The sequence below is a fragment of the Macadamia integrifolia genome, chromosome 6 (genome assembly GCF_013358625.1).
Source record: "Macadamia integrifolia cultivar HAES 741 chromosome 6, SCU_Mint_v3, whole genome shotgun sequence".
Lineage (NCBI taxonomy): Eukaryota > Viridiplantae > Streptophyta > Magnoliopsida > Proteales > Proteaceae > Macadamia > Macadamia integrifolia.
In genome coordinates this window covers 28,166,914-28,189,451 of record NC_056562.1, presented here as the reverse complement: position 1 = coordinate 28,189,451, position 22,538 = coordinate 28,166,914, and the positions used below count along the sequence as shown (strand labels likewise).

The following is a 22,538-nucleotide window of genomic DNA, read 5'->3' as shown; positions in this document are numbered from 1 at the left end:
ATTACTTACACAAGTGTGTAAGAGTGCCCTTATCAAAGACGACAAGATCAAATTGCTTTAGGGTTTACCATTTCAAGGGAATTCTTAATTAATCTTCAAGATGGCTAATATAGAGATAGTGAAAGAGTCAATTTATGTTAGGATTTTAATTTCAATAATGATAAAATTGGGAAAGAAAGTATTCCAAAATCTAGTCATTAACTTATAATCAAATATGAGATTAAAATTTCATATTATTTTAACTACACAAATGAGAGAGTAACAGAGGAGTCTAGCAAAAAGAACTGAAAACAGAGGAGAAAATTAAGGAGGAGCACAACATGGCACAAGCTATTGTTTCCGCTGTTGTAGGTAGACTTGGGGACCTAGTCATTCAGCAATCAATTTTCTTGGTTGGTGTGAAAGACCAAGTGAACGATCTATGGGATGAGTTGATGTGGATATGGCGGCGACCTGAAGTTCTCTTAGGTCGGACTGAAGAAGTTCTCCCAGGTCAGCCACTAAACTAACAGCTAAGAGCAGTGAGTAAGGGTATAACGGTCATTTTAAGTTGACACTTAACAGTGATTGACGGTAGGAAATCTGAGGATAATTTGGTGAAACAGAGGGTGTGGTCTTATAATTGTGGCATTCTCCAAGGGGTGACGTGGTAAATTTATATTTAAAAAAAAATAAAAAATAAAATAAAAGGTTACAAAGCAGAGTTAAATTTGTACAAAAAGTCAGCAAGATTAACTGTGCTTTTCTTTTTGGCAAATGACAAATGGATTTTTCCGGATCAAGGTTCTTAGGGGTAAATATACCTAGCTCGAACCAATTAAATTGATCAAAACCGATTGAATAACCCGGACAGAACTGATCTTATCTTATTGGATCGATTTGGACTAGGATATGAGGAACTAACCTCATCACGCGAGTGTTTGATATTTTGGATTTTTCGTGTTGAGAGGTAAATGCTATTCCTCTCTCTCAAGGATGAGGATTAAATTGGTAATTAGATTTTCATGTCCTACTAACTCTGGTCCCAAGACCAACTTTGGTCCCTGGACCAGAGACTGATTTTAGGGTTGGGAGGATCCGGTCATATGCCCCTAGGTCACCCCACCCGTAGGATCACTCTCTAGTCTCTGGGCTCTATGAAGAGGAATCGTATTCAGTCCTAGGCCATCTCTATTGGCATCGGCTTGTTGAAGCTGATATCTGGAGGTCTGAACGGTGTATGTGTCCCCCCCTCCCCCCTTAGGTCTTAGGAGTAGGTTTCCCATTGGCTCTATAGTGCCCAGTTGGGGGGGGGGGAGGAGCTGTAGGATAGATTAGCGGAAAAAAACAAAGAAAAGGAAAAAAGTTTCCCATTCAGAGCGTGCCTCTCATGGCTACACCCTTGTGCCAATCCCTCTCCTCCTTCCAACAAAAGGACCTCCTTATCTCCCCATGTGTTGAGCCAAGAGGAGATGCTAATTGAGTCTTGTGCAGGCGTAAGATCCATCCTCCCTAACAATAAACACTTCCCCTAAATACAAATTGGCTTATGTCAGTGGGCTCCTCTCTCTTTCTCTCTCCTCATCTCCCTGAATTGAGTCAATTGACCTCTTTACCATCATTTTGATGATTTTTTGGCAGATTTACCCATGGTCTGTACTGTTACACTGAAACAAAATCAGGCACATATCGGTATCTGCTGATACAGTTAGTTTGATACCAATTACTTCAACTATGATAGGAGGCACTCAACAAGTGTTTCTTGCTTGCTAGCTTCCACTATCGTACATGAAACACTCTCCCTTACTATTATACATACCTTTTTCTAAGGGTGTTAATCTGTTGTGCTGACGTTCAGTTTCGGTCTAGGCTTTTATCCCTTTCCTTTCATCAGGTTATTATCGATTTGATATCGTTTTGATTTGGATCCTTTAATAATGAATCTATGTTGAGATCCCATGAGGGGATCCACAAATTAAGAGAAGTCAACGCTTTTGCGGCCATGGATGGGTACGTTTAGCTGACCTCATTGCTTCTTGGCTTCTTCTTTTTAATGAATCATTTTCATTCATGGTTTCAAGTATCGATATTGTATTGATTATGAGACATATTGTATTGGTATTGATTGAGATCGATTCTCGATCTGGACCGATTATCCGTATTATTTTAGGGATAAAATAGTAAAAATTGTATTTTTTTTAAAAAACAAAAGATAAAAATAATCGATACCTATCAATCCTCTCCGATTCCAATACCGATACAATCCATGCTTCCATTCCAAATTCGCCTTTTTTTTTTTTCCTTTTAGATAGACGTTCCATGTTCGCTTTTCCTTCTTTTCAGTCCAATATTTTTTCCTGTGTTTGTCCACACTCGATAAGTCGTGACTCGACAGCCCTTCCATGGGGATCCACCATTTCAAATCCTTAAAATATTTTGTGCATGATACGGCCAAATTGATTGCCAAGTAGGGTAAGAACATGTGGTATCTAAGGAAAGGACATGTGTCGCTCACCTAATAAAGGCTGCAAGGAGTCTGACCGCGTCAACTGCGTGAAGAGAATATTCCCCACGAAGGGGATAAGACGTATCCGAGTCACTGTTAGTTAAAACGGGAATGGCAAAAAAACGAAAACGTACGGTACGGGTTTTAAACAGATAAAAACGATGAACGGTACGGTCAAAAGAATAGGGAACGACAAACGGACGTAAACGAACGGTACGAGTATTAAACGTGTAGTTTTCAAAAAAACGAAACCAAAAAAACTGTAGTATACTCATGCAATTTGAGAGATTATTACTTGTATACATGCATCTAATATTCCAAAAGCTTTAGGAGTCCCAAGATAAAATAGCCCAATGGGCTACAAGAAAATGAGATGTTGCTAGCTTTAGCTTCTCCTTACTCAATGGGCTATAAAAAGATGAGATTTTTTTCTTATAGATGGTATAGAAGTTAAAAACAAAAAACCAAGTACCATATTGTCTTCACTCTTCATTTTTTTTTTTTTTTTTTTTTTTTTTTTTTTTTAATTAATTTTTTTAATAAAATTCCTATTTTACCCTTAAAAAACGGATACGCGTTTAAAACGGCCGTTTAAAACATGTTTAAAACGGATTCTTTTGTCGTTTTCGTTTTTTTTTCTGAATTGTATAATAGCATACGGGAAAATGCGTTTTAAACGGCAAAAAAAGGGGAATGCGTTTAAAACGCGTTTTAACTAACAGTGATCGGGGTAGGACTCGAAGAGGAAAGGAGGCGGACCCTAGGAGGACTCCTCCAAGGAAAAAAGAAACCCTAAACCCTAAGGACTATAAGAGAGGGCCCGAGCAGAGGAAAAAAGGTAAGCAGAAAAACCTACACCATTACCCTTGTGAAAAGCTATGCAGCCAATCTCTAACTTGGGCGTCGGAGGACTAACCCTGGATAAACATTCGGGCCTCTGCCTTTTGTGTTTGTGTAAGATCAGCTCATACGGATTTTCAGCAGCAACAGTGTACGTAGAAGAAATGGATGTAATGGAATCTACACTTTCCATCATGAATGGTATTAGTATATGTCATAAGCGTTGTAGTTGAAGGACAAAGTTTTCCATCATCAGGAACTCACCTTCCTATTTTAGTTTGTACGCAAAGGCCAACTTTTATCACCTAAATTCCAAAAATTATTAAGTTTTATGAGTTATTATTATTATTATTATTATTATTATTTTTAATGAGGAATGGAGTTAAGTGTTGATTTAGTATTCGTGCTTTGTTTTTAGGATCAAATTTTCGTACACTCACGCTGAATTGGTGGAGTCTATGAGTGGAGGTGTGGTATTTTTGAGAGACTCTAAAACCCTTGAAGAGTTTATGAATTGTAGGATGGAGCAGTGAACATCTCCATCTGGTCGAAGAAAACTTCTCACTTGTTTTCATATAAATTCATAATTTTGTTTGGAAATAAATATATAGGAAATGAATGGTCACTGATTGTGCAGCCCTTGCGCCTAAACACAACAGGTGGGGAAATGATGCCCCCACCTTTGTGAAACCACGAAAAACCGTTGATGTCCAACACAATTGTTTGTAATTTTTCAGATAAATATAATAAATAATCTGATGTTTCAAGTCTCTAATGTGTTACAAGAATTTTCACCAACGCAATTGTTTGTAATTTTACATAGGATAAGGAGAAGGCTTAGTTGAAGTCAAGTTATAAATAAATCAAGGGAAAATTATGCCCCCTATGCCCCTTCCCCTGGTATTGACGGTGTTAGTATGCTGTTAGTTTTAAATAGCAAAAGACCGTATTACCCTTTAATGGTAAAGGAGAAAGGGAAGATTACCCTAATTTTTTTCTTCCACCTTCAAATTCTGCAACTTGAACTTGCTACTAATTTCTTCTCCGATTTGAACCAGCTTGGTCATGGTGGCTTCAACCCCATTTTCAAGGTACGTACCCTTTCTATATATTGTGATTCTTTTATTGTGCTCCCTATTGTGCCAAATGCCTGAATCAACAGTTGTTAATCTGTTGAAGTTTGTGGTAAGCGGCTGGGGTTCGAAGAAATCTTCGGATCTTCTACGCCGTCTTCTTCTGCTAAGAGAGCGAGGTGTTCAACTTTTGGTTCTCCGATCCGCTCTTCTGATTTCGGGATTGGATCTGAGGATAAGGTATACATCTTACTCCGGATGTTCCGTGCCATGGATCGGGAGTTGGTGGAAAATGTTCTAAATACAAGTAATCAAAAGATTGATGATGCCATTGAGAGCCTGAATGCACTTTGCCTTGGCAATGTCTCTGGGAAAAATGGACTACGGATGCTTGATTCTATGGTCGTTGCTAATGAACCTGATGCTCCAGGCAGTGAAAGTTGTCAGGCATCTGAGTAGAACGTTGAAGAATTACACAACAAAACTTCAACTTTTGAATCTATAAACCCCAGATATGGATATGCCTGGGTAGATATTTTTGTGCAAGAAATGACGAGTGCTGTGGATATTGATGATGCCAGGAGTCGTGCAACTAGAATCATAAGAGGCAAGTAATGTTTTGCTAAATGAGCATCTCAACCCAAAGACCTCAAAGTGGTGCTTTCGTGAACAGAGATGACCTACGACCTTCACTGGGAACAAGAAGTAATGTTTTGCTAGATGAGCATCTCAACCCAAAGTCCTCAAAGTGGTGCGGTGCTTTCATGAACAGAGATGACCTACGACCTTCATTGGGAACCCAGGTCTCTGTGACCTCCATTGAAGGACCCCTGTTCTTTAGAGACGACTGCTGCCTGTGCTTCATATTCTCCCTGTTTCTCTGAGTTACCTTCGCCAGACAAGAAGTTGTAGATGGAAGAATAAGATTTGGGGATATGGAGATTTTAGGATGATGTGAAGAAGAAGAATGAAGCAGTTTTTTTGGTAACTAATGAAGCAGGTTGAAGAAAAGCTCTTTTGGTTGTTTTAACGGAAGGGCATATAGGTAAGTTGATGTTATATAAGGGCATTTTTGGTATTAAAAAGTATGATATTAGGTGATGTCATTAACTAACAATTTCAATTTAAGGGATACTAAAAGATTGGATCTAAATGTATGAATCTTATAAAAATCAGAGGAAAGGGGTGTAATTCATTCAAACCCTTGGATTCACATATAATTTCGATAAACTATAGGGGAGAGGGGTATAATTTTCCCATAAATCATAAATTCAGTAAATAATATTATTCTTCAATTATTTAGCTTTAAAATTTCTTGAGTGTAAAAAAATCCTTTTGACTTGTACATCCAAGTGAATGTACATTGCATAAGAACTCTACATATGGATCACTTCCAGCTGGCAAAAAAATGTCAAACCTGGTCTATTCAACTATTGGACCCGGTTGATCGCCAAAGGGTAATGATTTTTTTTTTCATTTGGCATAAAATATGTCAAGCTTGGTCTATTCAACTAAGGGCCTATTTTAGGCATTACATAGTAAATCCGGGGTTACCCACAGAGGAGTCAATAGCGGTCAAAGTTATATTTCTTAAAAAGCAAAGAAATTAATGCAAACCAAGCATCAATACATTTGAAAAGAATTCTTCAAGTGATCAAACCTCAGATAGGTAGGTGCTGCACTGAATACTGTAGATCGAAAGATAGAGTGATTCAAGTGATCGGTATTGTCCACCCCATCTCTCATCTCTCATCTCTCATCTCTCATCTCTCAAAGTTGCTTGTAGGTAAGAAGACCTTTTGACATGTTGCATGACCTATACTACATTGGAGAAATGGACGTACCACTTTTACCGATCGGCGTGCAGTGCACTCCCACTGGAATTTTCGTACTTTTGTTTTTTTATGATATTCTGATTGGTACCTCTACCTCCGCTGTACCATTACACTCTATTATCTATCTTATGGTTTTATGATCGTCACTGATCAATTGATCAGCGAATTAGGCTATATAATAAGACACTGGCCGGTTTACAAAATACGGTCTCTGTATGTGTGATCCAAGCTCCCACCAGAGAGAGAGGGAGATGGACTCCAAAGGTTTCATTCGCTTCTTGTTTCTTCTCGTAAGTGGTCTTCTGGTTCTCATCGTCACTCGCTCCTGGATTCAACTTCCTGCAACTACCTCCGACAAAGCAGAGCTCTCGACTGCGCCTACCACTCCCCTAAATGCATGTCCAGGTCTCAATTCCATGCCAAATCTGATCTTGTCAAAGACCCGCCAGAGACATGGAAGAAGAAACCCGACCTCATTACCCAAGTCCCTCTCCACCCACTCGACCCTCTCACCATACAAGAAATCAACAAGGCACGAACCATCCTCTCGTCCCACCCATCCTTCTTCTCTTCCTCCTTCACTATCCACTCTCTCGTCCTCGAAGAACCAGAGAAGCCGCTGGTGCTGAAATGGAAGAAAGGCGACCCCCTTCTGCCCAGGAAAGCTTCAGTGGTGGCGCTCGTGAAAGGCCAGCCCCACCTGCTCATCGTCGACCTGGGGTCGAGCCAGGTGACCCACCACGAGGCGGTGGCTTCGCCGTCTGGTTATCCTGTGATGACCATAGAGGAAATGAATTCCGCCACCTAGGCCCCTCTCGCTAACGCCAATTTCAACCGTACAATCCTCGACCGAGGGATTGATCTGGCAGACCTCGCTTGCCTGCCTATCTCCACGGGATGGTTCGGGAAGAACGAAGAAGAAAGGAGGTTGATCAAGGTTCAGTGTTACTCCATGGAAGGAACTGCCAACTTCTACATGAGACCCATCGAAGGACTCACGGTTCTTCTAGATATGGACACCAAGGAGGTGGTGGATATCTCCGATCATGGCCATCAGATTCCTCTCCCCAAGGCTGCCAACACCGATTACCGCTACTCGGCACAGAACAAGCGAGTGAAGCTTGTCAACCCCATATCCCTGGAGCAGCCGAAAGGACCAAGCTTCACCGTGGAAGACGGGCACATGATCAAATGGGCCAACTGGGAGTTCCACCTGAAACCCGACCCGAGAGCAGGTGTGATCATCTCCAGAGCCATGGTGAGAGACTCAGAAACAGGGGAGATGAGGAATGTGATATACAAGGGGATGACGTCGGAGCTGTTCGTCCCTTACATGGACCCTACCGACGCTTGGTACTTCAAGACTTACATGGACGCCGGTGAATACGGGTTCGGTATTCAGGCCATGCCACTCGACCCACTCAACGATTGCCCTCCAAACGCCTATTACATGGACGCCGTGTTCCCGGCGGCAGATGGGAAGCCTTTCGTTCGCTCCAACATGGTGTGTGTGTTCGAGAGCTATGCCGGAGATATTGGGTGGCGCCACTCGGAAAGTCCCATTACCGGCATGGAAGTGAGCAAAAAATACAAACTTCCAAAGGCCAAAGGCCTACTTATTAAAAATTTCAAAAAAAAATTATTTTTGTTAATTTATTACAGAATCCAATTCCAACCTTCCCTTTTGTTTTCATGGTTTCCTGATTCTGGTGGTGGGTTCTGATTTTGTTGGCAGATAAGGGAGGTGAGGCCAAAGTGACGTTGGTCGTGAGGATGGCAGCATCTGTCGCCAACTACGACTATATCGTAGACTGGGAGTTCCAGACAGATGGGCTTATCCGAATCAAGGTTTGTGGCAGTTTTTGGTTTCAGATCTCTCTCTCTCTCTCTTCTTTCTCTCTCTCTCTCTCTCTCTCTCTCTGCGTTTCCATGGGGCGATCATGATCCACGTCCCATGATCATAGCCAATACGACCGGGACCGATCAGGTTGAAATCGTCTACAATTCCGATCTGGTATAATTATGTGAAATACCACCTTCAGGGTATGACAATTGTATTGATACCAATGCAATGGTCCAGATCTGGTACAACTAATAAAACCTTAAATCAGTGAAGAGTCATTTAAATCAGATCTGGACCATTACATTGGTATCAATACATGTGTCACCCCCTGAAGGTGGTATTTCATTGAATTATACTAGATCCGAATAGCGAACGATTTCCGGACCGACTTGATCCACTCAGCCCAGCTGGGCCAACCCAATATGACCGGTATTACCAATTCCTAATGGTATTGCAGGTTGGGTTGAGTGGTATCCTAATGGTGAAGGGTACAACATACAACAACACGAACCAGGTGCCAGAGCAAGAGGATCTCTACGGCACCCTCTTATCGGAAAATGTCATCGGCATCATCCACCACCACTACATCACTTTCTACCTCGACATGGACGTCGATGGCTCTGATAATTCTTTCGTGAAGGTAAATCTAGCTAGGAAAGAGACTTTACCTGGAGAATCGCCAAGGAGGAGCTACTTGAAAGCCACCAGACATGTAGCCAAGACAGAGAAGGATGCACAGATTAAGCTGAAGCTCTATGACCCATCAGAGTTCCATGTCATTAACCCAATGAAGAAGACCAGGGTGGGCAACCCAGTTGCATACAAGGTTGTACGAGGAGGTACAGCTGCTAGCCTACTTGATCATCAAGACCCTCCACAAATGCGAGGTGCATTTACCAACAACCAGGTAATGAAAATACTACTAAAACCATCAAGCTTGTTCCACCTTCATGGTCTTATTCTATCTTGTTTGGCAGATATGGGTGTCACCTTATAACAGGAGTGAGCAATGGGCGGGTGGGCTTTTTGTATCCCAGAGCCAAGGAGGGGATACACTTGCAGTATGGTCTGAGAGGTAGTAAATCTGCAGAAGCAAACATCGAACTGTGAGATTTTCACATAGAAAGTAAATTTATTTGTTTGATGGTTGAGTACTAATTATGCTATTTGGAACTTCAGGAACCGTCCGATTGAGAACAAAGACATTGTGATGTGGTACACATTGGGATTTCATCACATACCATGCCAGGAAGATTTCCCAATCATGCCCACTGTGTCTTCTCATTTCGAGCTAAAGCCTGTGAATTTCTTTGAGAGCAATCCCATTCTCCATATGCCACCAAACGTCGAGGAAGACCTACCTGTTTGCTGGGCAGCTGCTTCCACTTGATAAACTCTTAGCCTGAAAATCCTGCACGCCATGAATGTACTTGTGTATGGTGCATCCACACACCTACACTACACGTGTACATGAAAGAAGTCTCTACTTCCCTAGAAAATAAAAGGAAAAAGGAGTAGGAAGTAATTACCTCATCTCTGTTTTCATTTCCTCCCCTCTTTTTCCGTCTTTTCTTTTCAATTAAGAGATGTGTAAAACAACCCTCATCTCTTAATATGCTTGCACATGAAAATTCTCTCTTCAATTGGGCCGAGAAACAAGAAAATTTTGTTAGTGGTACTTGAAGAAAAGGAAATGGTCCAAAACACCATTCATATACAAATAAGGTCTGTTCTCCAGTGTCATTATTTCATACATAAAAGGGCATACGTCCTCCAGCCACTGGTGATACCATATTTTCAACTACTGAATTGGATTCTCGATTCAATTCACCAACATATTTTCAAGTGAAATGATCTTGTCCGTGCAATTCGTACATCATATTTTTTACCCAAACTTAATAATAATTCTTTCTACGTGTCATCTGCAACTTTTTCATATGTACTCGGTTTCATCGCAATACAATTTGTACATCTGTATAATGTTAAAGGTAGATGCGAAATCAGAAGAAGATATTCAATGATCAAGAACCCTTGGGGCAGGCCTCATTACAACCCTGCCATTGCACTTGCAATAAAGTCTTTTCAGCTTTTCCTTTTCTCATTCTAAATGTAATTCAAAACTCCATATGGGACTTCAGCTTTTCTCTTCTTCATTCTGTAAGTACTTCAAAACTCCATATGTGACTGTACCACCCACAAACAAGAAAACTGTTGGAGTGAAGGATGGATACAGATATTTTACGAAAAATTGATCCCATGCCTCTGGCAGGAAGCCTGTGCAAGTGGAAAACAAGAATGGTTATTGGTGGAAACAAATAAACCCTAATCATAAGTACAGATCAAGAAAAAGCAAAGATCGTGTGATCATGAGAAAACACCCAAAATAATAGTGACTTCTTATTAATATATTTTCAACGCAAGGATAATTTCATTTTCTTGGCCTATTGTGATAATGATGAACTTGTCCTAATCGTCCACTATTTTGAGCCATATGGTAGGATGATGTCACGATTATAACTGTTGGATATATAAGTCTAGATTTAGGTTAGACTTGTGTCAAATTTCAAAACCTATACCTTCCCCTGTATTGGCAATTTGGCATGTATCCATACATTTTTTTAAACCTGTTCGCCCCCAGATTTTCAAAGCTTTATTTTGCTTGGTTATATACTTATATCCATTTGGGCTGAAACTTGACATATAGGCAGGAGACCTTGGGGTCTCACCGTCCGCAAAATCTGGGTCCAATCAGTATGCCTCATGGCATATTTTTGGACTTATAAGAATGCACCATATTCAGGAAACCTTTATAGAGAATGTTTTAGAGTGAAATCTGAATATTTGCAGCTTTTATCTTTCTACATTTCTTCCCAGTTCCCAATGCTCACCAACTTATGAAGGCTATGAATAAATGCTAACTATCAAAGCTTTACAAAATGACCAAGTAAGCAACAAATACTTGTACCCTCTCCTTTATTGTTCAAAGAAAGCTGAAAAGAAATTCAGACAAATCAATGTTCCTAAACAATGACAAATCATAATGAAATGAAAATTGAATCAAGAAGGCAAGAAAGGAAACAGATTAACTGAAAAGATGAGAATCAAAACCATGTGAATGAATTACTGGGCTGTAGTAATGGAGTTGGATGTCAGCAGGGTCTTTCAAAGGTCTGGCTCAATCTTGACTATTGTAAGCGAGTAGTAAAGAAATACTCACAGAATGCATAATTGCAAAACATTTTTTTCTTCTGTATCTTCATAGTGTAGTTATTAGCTGGAGGTACTTGTATTGAAAATGAAAACACAAAAGATAAAAGACCAAAAGATAAAAGACCAAAAGATACAGACCAAAGTTTAAAATACTCATAAAGAAGTTAAAGAATTCAAATTTGTGCAGTCCACAACCATGTAATACAATGAAATTCATGTACTCGTAAAAAAGCATGTCTACCTGACAAGGCCCTAACCAAACCTAACCACACACATATGTTCTCAACATCTCTGCCTTTGGGTGAGGACAATGCGAATTTTGTATGCCTTCGTTTCAACCCAGATTCTTACCCCCCCAAAAAAAAAGTTTCAACTCAGATTGATTAATATATTATTTCTTGTTCCAATCAATATATTTAGTGCCATAGTTTATGCAGTAGGAAAGTTGGTGAAACCCAGAATCTTTGCTCAAAAGCTAGAGATGATCATGGTGAAAGGAGACATAAATCCTAACCAGAATATGGTCGCAGAAATGTATGCAAGAATTAGCAATGGTGGGCTTTACAGGGACACTGGGATTCAAGTTGATCATATGGTTAACTTTTTCTGAGTCAAAACCCAATGTTTGGAATAAAAAAAGCTCTAGTGAGGGATTAATTTTGGATCATGGATCTTGAGATTAATAACATCATTAAAACCAGAAGTGCAGAAAAAAAATAAAATAAAAAAAAATTGAAGAAATAGGGAATAGAGAGGTAAAGTACTGATTTCCATCACTGTCTAGGATTTGGATCTCAACTTAGACCTTTTATATGAGGTTCATATCACCAACCAATCAAGACAATGTAACCTCTAGAAAGTAGCAGGGAAGCTTTCCTCTTTTCTAGACAACTTTGAAAATGAGAACTTCATTGAATGAATTTGAGGAATCTTATTAATCTTCATCTTGTTCTGAGACATTTAGACAGAAACTGAAAGGTAACATCTGAAGAGATAAACCAACGAATACCCTACATGCACCCTCTCTTTAGCAGGTTGCTGGTCAGCCACCCTAGATGAATAAATGGCAAAAGAGGTTTGAGAGGATCCCTCAAGCATGGCTGGTGTGGCTATTGGGATTCATGTAACTCCTATCCCTACCCAAACTGACATCCAGTTTGACCAATTCCCCAATTCCTCCGAGCAGAGTATTCATGAAAGATTCCACTACATATAACCCCCCCAGCCCCTTTGTCTTACCATATAGGACAGCTATCCACGGGGTTTGACTCTTAAGGTGATGAAGCAACCATGGACAGGTTGCAGTGCTCTCTGGATCAGTATTACTGGGACCCTAGTACAATCTCTGATCATTAAAATAAGCAGGACGAATTCATTTCAGGTGCAGCCCAAGCAGTATTTTCTCAAAATATGCTAGACTCTGCGAGCCAATCTAGTGAATTTACACAGTTGACATGATTGCAAAACCTTAAACCACCTCATCACTCTGTCAATTGAGTGATTCCTTGGTCTAGAGACAAGGTTATATTCACTCTTCCATTTTGAGTATGCTAAACAGTAACCTACGCATATCCTTCATATTTCAAAAGAGAAGGATTGCATTCTCATTGACATCAACGTTAACCTTCCCTACAAAATCAATCTATTTTTCCAATTCGAGACACCTCATGTGGTTAGCTAATTCATTATTCAGAGATGCACACCACTACCTTTAACTCCTAAATACCTATCATCCTCTTCTCTCATACACTAATACCTCCTTGCTTCAAAATTCAATTCCTATCATCATCATTTATCAATTCAGAATAGGGTTTCAGTAGAATTAAAAAAAGAAAAAAAAAAATTGAAGCGTAGTGTGTTACACCATGTGTTTAACAGCAATAATAATCCTCAAAACAGAGATTAGAGATAGTAAATCGCAAAGAATGACAAATATAGAAACCCTAAGTGGAAATAAGGAAAATTGGTTAAGAACCGTACCAGATGCTGCAAGAAGAATACCCTCGACGAGGATAAGGGAACCGAGACCCAACCAAGTGAGTAGAAAAGCGCTCTCATTCCTGTTCTGCTCCTCGGACTGAGATTCTCCTTGTTGGGAGAGAAAGGAGGGTTTCTCTACTGGAGATCGACGAATTATAGAAGAATCCCTCCCACTATGTCTCTTACCCTTCCTTTTATTACTTATAGTACCCTTTTTTTCTCTGAGTTTACCATAAGAAGGGGAAGAAGAACCGAAGCCAAGTCCGGCTTCGGTTGATTTCTTGGGAGGAGCTAAATCGGAACCCTCTTCAATTCCTTCATTTGTGCTCTCGTCTTGTGCTGATGATTCAACCCTGACTGTAAGCCTGATTTTGGAGGGGAATTGCAGACGCGGAAGGAGAAGAGATGGAGTTTGTCTTCTCACGAACCATGAATACTGGATAGGTAGCGCCATTTTCAGTTAATGGTTCAGGATGTGTTCAGGCGGATATTACGTTCTTTAACTAGAATGACAGGACTGACCCGGTTGAAGGCAAAATCGATCGAAACTGAACCTAAAACGATATAAACCGATTAGAAACTGGACCCAAATTAGGTTTCCTCTATTGTTGATTGTAAATTTGGTTCACTGGTAGATCTTAACCCTTTGTGGTGCGAAGTGGTGATCATATGATTGTGTGTATGCCAATTGATAGTCAATTGGGTCAATCCCAACCAGTTACAATTTGAGTGTTCGATAGATTTGTTTTGACATTGACAAGCATAGATTCACCCCCTCTCTATGTCGGACTTGGATCTTCTGTGATGTAATAGGGGCGTTTGGAGCATATCCAATGGTAAAAAACGTCTTGGATTACGTATAATCGTCTTGGGCTTCATACCTAAACGTTTCTAATCGTTGAATATGCGTCAAACACCCTATTGTACCATAAAGGAATTCAGTCCCTCTGTGTCTGGTGTCATTCATCAACAAGGCCCCATGTGTTCTCATAGGCCTCAGTTTTCCTAGTACATGTGGGTTGTAGGGCCTTATATAGCTAGAGGTTTGTCTGGTCTACCCAAAAAGTGGGCCATGGATCCTCATTACCCCCTTGATAGAAAAAAAAAAAAAAAGTCTTAAATATCTAGCAATTTTAGGGAGAGATTGGTTTTATGTGCCTCGTTTTCCTTTCACTCTTATTTTTCGCTTGCCTTCTCTCTCATGAGTCCAGATCTGGTTCTTGTACGAAAATCAGTGTTTGATTCACACTTGGACTCCACCTAAATGAAAAATCAATTAAAAAAAGAGAGAGATTAAGTGAATGAATGCAAAATTTATGTCAATAGATATGGTATCATTCTTTCTGTCATAGGGATTCCTGCACATATCCTTCTTCCCGATCCAAATGGAATCTATCGAAAATCATTACCAATAAAATCAAATTCATCGCCACCTGATCTCAAGAACCTCTTTGGTTGGAACTCCAAAGGGTTATCCCAAACCATAGGATCCTTTTGTATAGCCCATGCATTCACCATAACTTTGGAGCCCTTAGGAATCATAAAGCCACCTATGATAAATGCATCCTTCAATTGTCACCATATGGTGGCCACTGTTAGCAAAAATGCGTTTTAAACTTTGTTTTAAACACGTTCTCGATTTTTACCATTTATAACACGTTTTCTCGTATGTTTCTCAAAGATACTTTAAAAAACAATAAATTGCAAGCATTTCCGTTCTAAACAAGTTTAAAATGCATTTAAACACGTTCTCATTTTTTAGCCTTTTTTAAGACTTAACTTGTTGAACATAATGTCTACTTAATTGACCATATTTCTCTTTCCCGAACTCTGATCCACCAGATTCTTTTGCCGACTTGCAACTAACTAAATGACCTATATTTCTCATGATATCACCTTCAACTCAATATCAATGTATAGATCCCGAAATTGAGATACAAACTGATGCATTTGCTGAAAAATGTTTCTAAAGTGATGACTCCTAACTCAAACTGAACATACATTACTCCAAGAGTATGTTAACTATGTTGACAACAATGAACAACATCATAGTCAAGCCACATTGCTCAATGAAACTTGGACATGTGTGGTGTATGAATTTAGAATTGATAGTGAATGATATTCAATTATATGTCATAAAACTTATAATAAGACATGAGATATATGTGCATTAGTATTGGATATCGTAGTTATTTTGAACATAGATGCAAGTATCCATGTAATAATTCCTTAATTTATATGAGTATAGTACCCTTTTTTTGGTTCTGTTTGTTTAAAATCTATACGTTTAATACCCATACCGTCCGTTTTCTATTTTTTGACCATTTATTTGACCGTATCATTCGAAAAATTTTACTTTTTAATATCCGTACCATCCGTTTCTATTTTTTTGCGATTCCCATTTTTGCTAACAGTGATTGTGACCAGGCCATGTTAATGCCCCGATAAGAGGCAATAGCCCCCACCACCAGCACGTCATGGTTGACGAATATAGTGTCGTGATCTTTAAGGATCTCCTTTGCCAGCGACAGCGACAGTGACATCACCACTATGCAGAGCTTGCTGCCTAGTCGTATTTTTATGATGAGACAATAGGTCTGAGCATACTTGGCGAAACCTGTGGAGTTGAGTGTCAATGAAGGGGAGGCTTCCGACTATCGGAAGACCTTGTGGCCCTGGAGGCATAAGCAGCGTCAAACACTTTGGAGATCGAAGACATGGCAGGGAGCCAGGGACGGAGTTCCTTAGAAAGTGGAACGGCGATAAGCGCAACTGGGCTAAGCAAACCCAAGAATTGACACGCAATGACACTTTTGGAGCTTCGCTACCTATTTACCCAAAAAAAAAAGAGCTTGGCCATCTTAAAAAAAAGGGACCCCATGAGTTCAGATCAGGTCCAGCATTTGGGGACACACGAGTCAGAGCTGTGTTAGTGGTGGGATGGAGGGGATCCGGGGATGTGCCCCTACCAGTCCCCTGACCTCACATGGGGACGTTAACACAGAACTCTGATTTGGTAATCTCAAACTTTGGAAAAGATTCTGCATGTGTATGTCAGCAACTTATGTATAAGTTATTTGACGGGCATGACAAATTATAACAATTGGTGGCACTTGAGGGCCCGTTTGATAACGTTTTTGCCATTTTTGTTTTAAGAAATGATAGAAACATAAATTTTCATTTCTAGAAATAGAAATGGAACAACGGAGCACAAGAAAATGTATAGTTTGGTATGATAGGTTTTTTTTTTTTTTTTTTTTTTTTGAAAATATGTCAGATATGATATGTTTGGTTACATAATTCGATAGAAAATCTTTCAAGTGAAAGACGATTCTGTTTTTTATTTTTATTATTATTATTATTATTATTATTCTTTGGTTGTTTTTTGAGTTGGTTCTACTTAGAAATATTAATTCATTTGAAACACCTTGTAAAGCTAAATGTGGTTCATTTGTGAAATAGGGTAATTAACAAAACTTGTATTTGACATACATAATCCTAGCCCTCATATAAATAGTCCATGTTAAGTGGTGATTTAAAAGAATCACAAAAATCAAGATGGATAACCAAACAATTTTTTGAAAAATCTTAAAAATAAATACAATTTAACAGAAACACTCTCTATGGATTCATTGCCAAATCCAAAATAAAATTTCAATGAATTGTGTAACCAAACACATCCTTACTCGTCTTGGATTGGACCCACCTTGCAAGAGAGTTAAATTATTTCCTCTCTTGAAGTAAAACGGAAATTACAAGGCTCTAAACTGGATGCCAAATTGAAATATCTTGGATGATAGGAATCATTGTAATTGGAAGGTTGGTTTGCTCATCGATGAGGATAGCAACTAGGACTTTGTTGTTAAATTCAATAATTAATTGATCTCAACCATCTTCAATTGCTTGCAGGATGCCTAAACGAATCACCATTGCTCATATGATAGTTTACAATGGTTTAAAAAGTGAACTTAAAAAAAAAAGGAGCAAAAGCAAAGATGAGGGAGGAAAAACATTGAGGGTAAAAAAATTATAACTATCCGTCATGGTAGGATAGATGTTATGCAAAGATTGTACATGGAGAGCAACTACTTTACATATATGTGCAACTGCTCTAGACTCAGTTTTGAAACCCTCATCCTACAAAATTTTATATTTTATTCTACAAAACGCCATACAGTTATTATTATTATTTTAAATGCTTATACCTTGTGTAACCAAGATTGTTACTGTTCTTCTGCAGCTCCACTTTTGATGTGGACTAGATATGGCAAAAGATTAGATAGATAATGTGATTAGAATATTCAAACTCATATTATGAGGGTGTTCTGAGGGTGTTCTAAGGGTGTCAAAAATCAAACAAAAAACGTTTACCAAAATCGATTTGAGTTGTTTACACCGAAATCATAGAACCGTTAAATAAATGATTCCGTTTTGATTTCCACATTGAGATTGTTTAGTTAAATGATTCAAACCAAATCGAACTACTTAAGTAAACCAATTAATATATACATAGTATATTTAAGTCATTCAATGTAAAGCTTACATCCATTTCAATAAAAAAATTTAAAGGTAAAGAAGATGTTTGAATAAAAAAAACTAGAAAGCTTAATAAAACAATTTACAAATGATTTTGATTTCAATATCTAAAACTGTTTATTAAATAGTTCGTTTTGATTTTACCTATATAATCTTGCACCGAACCAAACCATTTAGTAGTACTTTTAGGGTGTTCTTGTGTGGTATAGCTATTTTTTGCTTCCTTTTTTACCCTTACAGGTTGTACAAATATCCAACCCCACTATTTATGGAAGTTCAGACCCTCTTACTATATGGAAGGTCCGGCGAAAATAGTTTCATCATAAAAACTGAAAAGTATGGTTCCGTGCTTGGTGACCAACCTTCGTACGCCAAGTACATTTTTTTTTTGTATGTGAAAAGTTCCTAGGCCAATGTGGAGGGTAGATTAACAGTCACTCTCTCTCTCTCTCTCTCTCTCTCTCTCTCTCTCTCATGAAACAACCTCTTTACCCCTGTAAGAAAATGTTAGATCAAACACCAAGAAACACGAAAAATAAAGAGAAAATAGATCCACACCATTTAGAGATTTAATGAGGTTCACACACCAGGGTGGTGTGCTACGTCCTCGGGCAAAAAAGAAGATTTTTCACCATCCAGAAGAGAGATTACACTCAAGCAGTGGTGAGAAAACTCGCCCTGAAACCCTAGCTCGAAAAATCCCAAAATACAATGACTTTCTCAACAAGCAATAGTACATTATATTTATTCCAAGTCAGGGTCGACCCATCGGATCGCGGTTGATCCGGTCGAACCATAATGCACAATTGACCCCTCTACTGGAAGGATCTGGCACCTCTCCAACGACTTGACCCTCCAACTCCCCTCCAGCAATGACCATCCAAGGGCTTGGACATGCATCCCAAAACCTACTGGCAACACTTGGGAATGCGTGTCCAAACCCTCCCAGCCCTTAGATGAGTCATTGTAGGGTCATTGGTGTTGGAAAGGAACTTTTTCCCTATTGGAGTATATATCCACTTGTTGCCAACCATACATTTGCCTCTTGGTAACGTAATTAACTCCCAAGTGTAGTTCTTAGCCTTCAAGTAGACTAGCAAAGTCCGATGTAACTTCAAATAATAGAATATGTAGAATATGTATGGTCATTGGTGTTCCTATCCTTTTGGTATTGCCACATATATATTGACATTAAAAAAAAAAAGGTTTTTAGAACAAGATTTTACCAAGTGAGCTTATCAAGTTTATGAGAATGATGAAAATACTCTCCTATCCATTGTACATATGCAAATGTGTACCATCTAAGTATCTAACTCAAATTGTGAGCACCATTCTACAATTGATCCATTAAGAAAACTGCAAAGTGCTAGAATTTCTGAATACATAAAATGATGCATTTATAAATTACATGAAGGATGACAAAAATTGACAAAATATAAAATGAGGACAGGAATGTATTAAACAACAACCCCCTCTTTCAACATTGAAAAGTTCCACCCTAAGAAAACAAATAAATAACAACAACAATTACTATTCAGCCTTACACTAGTAAAATGGAGTCGGTTACAAGGATTCTACCCTAAGAGAACAAGATGCATTTATAAACTACGTAAACTAGGAATTTATTAATTGTAGAGTTTGAGGTCAGACAACCTAGGTGATGGGATCGTAATAAGGGGTGTTGCCTTCTTTAATTCCAAACCAAACTTATCTGTCATATCAAGTTCCACACCATTTGGCGACTCCGACCTGAAACAATGCAAAATTGATGCCAATAGGCATGGTACCATTCTTTCTGTCATAGGGATTCCTACGTATACCCTTTTTCCTGATCCAAATGGAATAAAGCGAAAATCATTGCCATAAAAATCACATTCATTACCACCCGATCTCAAGAACCCCTCTGGTTGGAACTCTAAGGGGTTATCCCAAACCATAGGATCCCTCTGTATAGCCCACACATTCACCATTACTTTAGAACCCTTTGGAATCATAAAGCCACCTATGGTGCAGGATGCACTTGGGCATCGAGGAACCAAGAAAGGACTAGGTGGGTGAAGACGCAAGGCTTCCTTCACCAGTCCATGCAAGTAATGCAACTTAGTCAAATGAGATTCTTCCACCATATTTTTCAGCCCCACTACCTCTTCTAGCTCTTCTTGAGTTTTCCTCATTACATGTGTGTGTTTCAATAGCTCAACCAATGCCCACTCCACTGTGCTCGACACCGTTTCAGTCCCAGCCAACATGATATCTTGTGAATTAAAATTAATTAGTGAGTCACAAGTGCCTAGCTTTCATCAAGTAAATAGTAATCACACATCAGGGAAACCCTCAGAGTTTAAAGTCGAGGCCAAGGCCAATCCCAAGCCCATTTAAATCTTAATCATTTCGCAACCCTCAGCCCTAAGTATGTCAGTCAAACCATGACTTTGCGACGAATTTGGATCCATTACATGTACGATCACCTGATCGTACATATGAGCATCCAATACTTGTTCACTTTCTACCATTATAAGAGTGAATGGGATATATTTGAAAACAGAGGAACAGGTGATGGAAGGTGGAATGGATTACAAGGGTCATTTGCCCGAAATAAGATCTGTTGCTGGTACGATCACCTGATTGTATGAGTCAGTATCCAACACCTATCCTTCTTTCTGCCATTACAAGGATAAAAATGAGTATATTTGAAAACAAAAAGAATAGATGTTGGATGCTGACTTGTACGACCAAGTGATCATACAAGCAACATTCATTTTCCATTTGCCCTAGGAATACGAAAAAACACTAAAAGAAAAGTACCATACCAAGAACAAAGCCTTGATGTGGGTGATGGTGAGGCGAAGGCTCCTATTGTTAGGGACTCCTTCGTCTTTCTTGAGATTGAGCTGCTGTAGTAAGACCTGTAGGAGATCTTTGGCTTGTTTGCCATCCTCATTCCCTTCCCTTTCTCTTTTTAGCCGTACATCGACGACTGAATCCAACATCCTATCGTACCACGAAATCGACTTCTTCATCCGCCACCCAATACTTTGGATGTCAAGCCACGCCAGCGCCGGAAAAAGATCCGAAATATTGGGTTTCGCAACAAGCACCAACACTGTGTCCCTTACTCGCCGGGGCTCTGCGGTGGTGCGCCGCCTTTCCTCCCCTTCCAATGTGTCTCCCCACAACATGCTGGTTATGACGTTGAAACTGGTGAGGAACAACTGCTCCCCAACGTCTACTGGGGAGCAGCCGATCTTGGAATATAGTTGCCGCACCATATATTGGATCTTTCTCTGCCGAAGCCCATAGAGGGATTCAAGCCTCTTGTGATTAAGCATCTCCTAGACACAGACCTTACGAAGCATCCGCCAATGGTCACCGTATGGTGACCAGACAATGTTAACGCCCCCGTAAGAGGCACTCGCCCCCGCCGCTATCACGTGGTGGTTGGCGAATATAGGGTCGTTATCTTTGTAGACCGCCTTTGCCAGCGACGGTGACGTCACCACGATGCAGAGCTTGGCTCCTAATCGAATTTTCATAATGGGACCATAGGTCTCAGCATACTTGGCGAAACTACGGTGGATTTCGGTGCCGATGAAGGGGAGGTTTCCGACTATCGGCAGTCCTCGTGGCCCTGGAGGGAGTGGCGTTGTCTCCGTCCTTCACCAACGCCACCACCGTGCTACTATTCGGACGGTGGCCAACACCAGAAAGATCGTTATCAAGCTGGTGGCCCGTGGTGCGTTTAAGATGTAATCTTCTATCAGGTACTGGTAGATCTCTCTCCCCCACCGCCACTGCCACCACCATCGCGCCAAAGGATAAGCAGCATCAGAAGCTTTGGAGTTCGGAGACATGGTAGGGAGACGGGGACAGAAGCCGTGGAAGATCGATAACCCCAGCTCGGCTATGTTTCAAATAACTCGAATCTGGAGTCGTAAACACCCTATTACACTATATAGCTTAGTAGCCGAAGAAAGAGCCCAGATTATCATGGTAAGAGTATTGAGAACTGCTTAAGAAATGTGAGGAGAGGAGACTTGGAGGGAAGAAACCCCGTGAGTTCGGATCAGGTCCCCGTGTCTGATGACACGAGTGAGAGAGCTGTGTCTCGGATGGAAGGGACGTGCCTCCATCGGTCCCCTTCCTCACACGGGGACGAGAACCAAGACCAAACCCAGAACCCTAATGTGATTGGCAACTAAAGGTTGATTGCCATTTGACGTCGATTGTCTTAAATTTTAGAATAGATTCTCTGATTAGTGTCTACGCATGACAAGTTATAACTATTGGTGGTAGGTGTCGGATCCTCACATGTATAATTAGGTGATCGCACGTGTAATAGATTCAAACTCGTTTTGAAACACTCGCACGTGTAGTAGTTCCAAGCTCATTTTGGAACATTCTTCCTTCAAGATGTTAGATTTTATTCCACAAAATGGCATCCAATTTTTTAAAACTCTTATACCTGGTGTGTAACCAAGTTGATTACCTTCATATATAAAAAGTTGATTACAACACTTAACCAAGAATGTAACCATCCTTTTGTACCCCTCAACTTTTCATGTGGACTAGACATGACAAAAGGGTAGCTAGGTAATGTGATTAGAAAAGACAAAAGTCATATTATGAGGGTTTTCTAAGGGTGTCAAAATCAACCAAAAAACTGTTAACTGAAATCCAATTGAGCCATTTACTCAAAACCATGAAACCGTTTAATAAATATTTCGATTTTGATTTTA

The 22,538-nt window shown here is 39.8% G+C and overlaps 1 protein-coding gene and 1 pseudogene across 1 annotated transcript; one reads left to right on the top strand and one right to left on the bottom strand.

The window, feature by feature from the left end:
• Nucleotides 1-6,456: 6,456 nt before the first annotated feature.
• On the top strand, nucleotides 6,457-9,739 carry LOC122080906 (annotated as a pseudogene).
• Nucleotides 9,740-9,770: 31 nt separating this feature from the next.
• Nucleotides 9,771-13,780, bottom strand: LOC122080907 (protein LPA2-like). The gene is made up of 2 exons (XM_042647793.1): nucleotides 13,267-13,780; nucleotides 9,771-10,350 (listed from the first exon to the last, which is right to left on the bottom strand). Exons 1-2 carry the CDS (start codon nucleotides 13,718-13,720, stop codon nucleotides 10,211-10,213), a joined length of 594 nt encoding a protein of 197 aa, XP_042503727.1. The 5' UTR covers nucleotides 13,721-13,780; the 3' UTR covers nucleotides 9,771-10,210.
• Nucleotides 13,781-22,538: the final 8,758 nt, after the last annotated feature.

Excerpts from the sequence above, each read along its gene's own strand:
- LOC122080907 (XM_042647793.1), bottom strand. The coding sequence starts at position 13,720 with ATGGCGCTACCTATCCAGTATTCATGGTTCGTGAGAAGACAAACTCCA. Across the intron at positions 10,351-13,266 it reads TATTCTTCTTGCAGCATCTG|GCTTCCTGCCAGAGGCATGG; the intron begins GTACGGTTCTTA and ends CCACTTGCACAG.